This window comes from Pygoscelis adeliae, unplaced genomic scaffold, assembly GCF_000699105.1.
Source record: "Pygoscelis adeliae isolate BGI_AS28 unplaced genomic scaffold, ASM69910v1 Scaffold350, whole genome shotgun sequence".
In the NCBI taxonomy this organism is placed as follows: Eukaryota; Metazoa; Chordata; class Aves; order Sphenisciformes; family Spheniscidae; genus Pygoscelis; species Pygoscelis adeliae.
In genome coordinates, this window is record NW_008823889.1 from 855,234 (window position 1) to 860,482 (window position 5,249).

The following is a 5,249-nucleotide window of genomic DNA, read 5'->3' on the forward strand; positions in this document are numbered from 1 at the left end:
CCCTTTTGGGGAAAAGAGTTGGCAACGTTCGACGGGGAAACATGGAGTTGTATTCAGTAGAGATAGTACTTAGTCCCTGAAATCTGAAAATGTAGGAAGGTGGGAGACAACTGTGAGAAACAGAAATGCCAGAAAAATGTGGAGGATTTGGCAGCCCTGTCTTTATGTCTACTGTGTTACCCTGCAGAACAGAATCGAAGACAAACATATGAATGTGCTAACGTTGAAGTTATTGGATGCAAGTCTGTTACTGAATTGCTTTGGGGGATTTTTTATTTTTTTAGTTCCAAGGTTAATTTTTTTGTCATCGTTCTGCTGTATTTGGTTTCTCTTCAGATAATAGTATTGAAAAGTTACAGTGCTCCAGAACAACTCCAAACCTCTGTCTTTAAAAATGCTCATTTGATATTAGCCTCCTTTGGCTAAAACCATGTCAGATACAATTGAATGGTGTGAGATTGCCATTGCTTTGTGTCACAAGCCCAGGAACCAGACTGTAGTCATGAACCTTTCAGGAAAATCCATCATAAAAATACTGGTAGGAAGCTGGTTAATACCAGTCTAATGCAGTTAAACAGATTATCTTAACAGTACATAACTCTGCAACCCTTTTATAACTATATCACCTGGACTACCCAGTCCTTTTAACCATTATTATGCTACAAAGAGGGGAAAATTCAAAGTCCTTTGGATGCAAAAAGTTATCAAAAGTTGTCAGCAGGTGGCAAAACAGAGAGATGTTTTCAAAATCAGCCTAATCATTTTTCAGTATTGTGCTTACCTCTGATAGGAGATACTATTACTGCATCCCTCCTTGTCTGAAACTGCTTACAGCTGCTCTCTGCAGTTCACATCATGCGTGCAGTCAAATCTTCTCGTGTCTGCCACCACCAATGCCAAGCTGTATACTGTGGGAATACCATTTACCATCACGGCAGATAATGCTGAACTCATTACAAAGCTGTTAAAAGTGACCTAAAATTTATCTGTTCGAAGTATTATAATGTAACTATTGACCTCAATAGACTGACTGAACTCACAAAAAATAGTTTCAGTAATAAGAAGCAAAACAAAATGTTACTTGGTGTAAATATATAGAGTATCTTGCCCAGGAAGAAGGGAGTCAAACAGAGCACAGACCTGAGCTGCTAACTCATTCAGACTGGTCTTTTTTTCTTGAATTGGAACTGAAGTTGAACCGTTACTTTGAAGTCTTGGCTGTATTTGATCCAGAACTGAACTCCTTCCTGCCTGCCTGCCTTCCCGCAAAGTATCTCTAGCTACTGTTCTTAAATCCTGACCTCCTCCCATGCCAGCCCACGTAGCCTGCATCCTGTTGGCATCTGCATGGCAGCACTGTGTTGCAGTCTTTTCCGAGATGTCATCCTGCACTGCTTGAAATGCCATCCTGCACTGCTCTCGGTTGCTTTGGAGCTCCTTGCATGGACCAGTGCAAGACAGACCTTTCCTGCCTCTGACGCGAGGGACGCCCACTACAGTGTCGTGAGGTGGGGGGTTTGCACCTCCCACATGGCGTGGGCCTGCAGGGTCCCTCCTGTGGGGCCCCTGCACGTGACCTGGCTCGAGTGGCCGTACATGTGAATGCATATCTCCATACCTCGTTGTGTGCATTGCTGTCTGTCTGCGCTGAGCGCTGTAAGCCCAGACTTTTGTGGGATTGAAGGGGCAGAAGCATGCAGAATGGACGTCTCTCCTGATGCCCTGGGGCAGCCAGGACAGCACTGCAGACTGTGGTACAGCCCATCACACTCCCTCTGCCTTCCCACGCCCATGCCTGGGTTGGTGACAGGCTGCTCTGCACACCGCTGCTGAAGAGGCTGCAGGGGGAAGGAAGTTGGAAGCAGTCCAACCTCACACTGAGAGTCTGCTCCTGTCCTGTAACCCATAAATCTTGTCTTAATAGTTAGGCGGTTTGGTATGAGCAAGTTTGAGGTGGTTCATCACTACCCATACTAGTTAACAAATATTTACTGACCTCCAGCCAAGCTAAACTGCAATCACGCTATCAAATGTGGTAATTCTTCCCTGACTGTGAAATTCAAGACCATAGAAGTGAAAATTGATGCTTTTTTCTTTATTATGAGATGAATAAGGGCCGAAGCTTTGTGGTTTTCAAAACCCGGTTGTGATAAACATTGCCATGGCAATTAGACCATCTCAATGCGCAAGGTGAGAGGGCGCTAGCTCTGTGGTCGTCCTGGTCTTCCTGGGGCTTGTTGCCAGCGTGGATGCTAAAGCTCACCCAGGGGACCGGACCGCAGGCACCGGGTCCTCCCTTCTCAGTGCAGAGCACCAGTCGGATTTTCGTGCAGTTACCTGTGCTTTGCAACACAGAGCTATAAACATGTCAATAGAAACAGAGGAGTTTCTAAGTGGGCAGAAAATGGCGTGCTGCTGCACACATACTGATATGCCTCTGTCTCTTTGGGCTTCGCTTTTACTTAGCTTTCAAACTCTCATAAAACTCATTTATCTCTGGTGAAGGCTGCATGTGTTTTATTCATACTTCCAATCAGATGTGCTGCTACAGCTTTTCTTAGTTTTCATGGACCTCACGGGAAGACCCTTGTCCATTGAGGAGCTCGTGATCCGTGTACCAGTCGCCTTGAGCAGGCGCAGACATGCGCTGTGCTGTGCCATACTGTGCTGCAGGTATTGCTTGGCCTTCAGGACCGTGCTGTGCTGCCCATATCCCTTGCCATGAGGTACCCTCAGCTGGCTAATCGTAATGGAAGAGCCTGGAAGCGGCACCTACTTGGCACCAGTAGTGACACCACAAACAGGTCCTTGTCTTTATCTTGAGGTGAAGCAACATACTTTCATATAAACATCCCATTGAAAATCCTATAAAAACTCTAAAGACCTCAATGCGGGTGAACCTTGCCCCCGACGGGAAGTCTGGGCAGCGTGCCATGCCCTGATTGCAGGTCTATCTGATGCTGCATCATCTCGGGGTTCCAGCGTAAGAAGGAACATGAGATCTTGTAGCTTGCTGCCGCCTTTTCTGGGATATTAACAAAGTAGTTACCTTTCTTGAGAGTGTTTGTCATTCTTTTTTGGGGTCCAAAAAGAACCAGCACCTCTTGGTGCAAAGCCATAGTCCACTGCTATTTGTGAGTATAATTATAGATTTTGTAGAGAAAAATCTGTTCCTAAATATATGCCCATCCAGTTAGGCCACCATTAATGCTGTACATCATTAAGTCTTAGTCAATGTAATATTGTGCTGGGTGGGAAGGAATCCCAGGCTGAATCTATTTTTGACCTCTAATGGTTGATTTACAATGAGTTATAGTAGCAGAGTTCAAATGTTTGCTGATTATTGCTGAGCTGGACTACTATCAGGCAGTTTTAAAAATAAAACTTGCAATTCTAAGAGTATCATTGAAGTTCCTTAACAGAGCCCTGCTTGACCTTTCAGCAAATTCACTGGATTTTCTGAACCGGCACTCACTGGCAGGGCTTGTGCAGCAGGGCAATGCCACCCAGCATGGTCGCTGCTTAATGGGGCTATTGACCTCTCCTTGCTGGTTCTCCGCTTTTCATGAGGCTCTTCATGTTGTGTTGCAGTGCTCAAGATCTTTAAGTGTCTTCTTGGAGGAAACAATGGGAAACTAAATTGCCAGGTAGCAAGGAGCCTGTAGGAAACAAAAAATGATACGAAAAAGATAAATGAGCTGCAAAACGTCATCAGCTGGTTCAAGTATCAACTGTGTTGTGCCTGCAGAAGTGTGTCTGGGCTCTGCAATATCTATTCTCTTCCTCACAGAAGTTCAGTCTTCAGAAACTGGGGAAGAATGGGAGCCAAATTTGGCTGTCCTTTTTCAGAACTTCCCCAGGGTCAGTTTTGCCTGCACCTGGCCCTGGCCCTGGCCCTGTGTGCAGGCATGTAGGTTCATACACTAACGATAACCTCAGCTGGGCTGCAGGAGTATCTTCAAAAGAGTTTCCTTTCAAGGAAACGCACAAGCCCTTGGCAGTTATGTCCAGATGTGACTCTGCTGTGTATCTAATACTAATTAAATACTTGACAGGTGTTTTTTGGTTTTGTTTTGCAGGAAGAAATCATTCCTATTTTCAGCTCTGTATGCTGCCTTTATATTTGGTGGTCGGCACCTCATGAACAAACGAGCAAAATTTGAACTGAGGAAACCACTAGTCCTCTGGTCCCTGAGCCTTGCCGTCTTCAGGTAGGCATTTCTTTACACCAACTGCCTTTGACAGTAGTCCATGAAGAGGGTTTGGGGTTCTTCACATACAACAGCACTGCTAATGTGACAACAAGCTCACCCAGAAATGGCATTTCTTTAGTTCTGTTATTCAGGGTTATGTCCTGACCCACTCCTCACCATTGAAATGATCCCCTTTGACTTGCCGGATCATACGGCACTTGAAGAGGAGAGAAATCAATAACCCTCTTGAAGAACAAAGGTGAAAATAAAGTGAGGACACGAGAAAAAGCGCTTATCGTTGCAATTAATTTACCATGCAAGCTACAAATGGAAATAAACCAACTAAGATGTTAGTCTTGTTCTCACTTACTAGTTAGTTTTATGTTTATATGGTTGCATATATGGAATATTTAGTCGAGACTCTGATCTCCATTACAGTGAGGTAAACCTAAAGTCACAGCTTTGATGACAGGTAAATTAGGCCACTGTAACTGAAATCAGAATTTGGCTTCTGGTTATTCCATTGCAAAGAGCTTGTGAATGTAGCAAAAGGGTGGCTTCACAGGGAAGAGCTATTTTTTAGTGATGTGCATCTCTCTAGCTGTGTGTTGACTCTGTATCATTGAGTATGGGGAAAGTCAGGTTCTGATTCTTGACAGCTGCTGAAGTCAGGATTAAAACTGACCAACCTGAATTCCACTTTATCTGCTTAATGTGCTAATTTTTAATGAGGCTGAAGATAAACGAATGGATGAACAAATGCTTATAAAAATAGCCCTTACAAGCACACAAACTTTTGGTACAATTTACTAATAGCAGTACACGGAAGACCTGAGGATTATCCTTCATTTCAGTCCCTATTGGGAGTGTAAGTTATAGTTCACTCAACAGCATAGAAACCATTTGCAAACCATTATCAAACACTGATACCTGTATCTTTGTCTAATAGCAATATAATAATTACTGATTATATTAGTTCACAAGTACATAACCAGGTTTGCTTACTGAGCAGCTGTGAATGGTGCATGATTTTTCACAGGATGGGAATAGTTTGAG

The 5,249-nt window shown here is 44.0% G+C and overlaps 1 protein-coding gene across 1 annotated transcript in view; it reads left to right on the forward strand.

Moving 5' to 3' along the window:
- ELOVL6 (ELOVL fatty acid elongase 6) overlaps window positions 1–5,249 on the forward strand; it is a 47,158-nt gene that overhangs the window by 16,930 nt on the left and 24,979 nt on the right. The window contains exon 3 of the mRNA XM_009334909.1: window positions 4,080–4,211. Within this exon, the coding sequence (XP_009333184.1) occupies window positions 4,080–4,211 (132 nt within the window). The remainder of the gene's footprint in view (window positions 1–4,079; window positions 4,212–5,249) is intronic.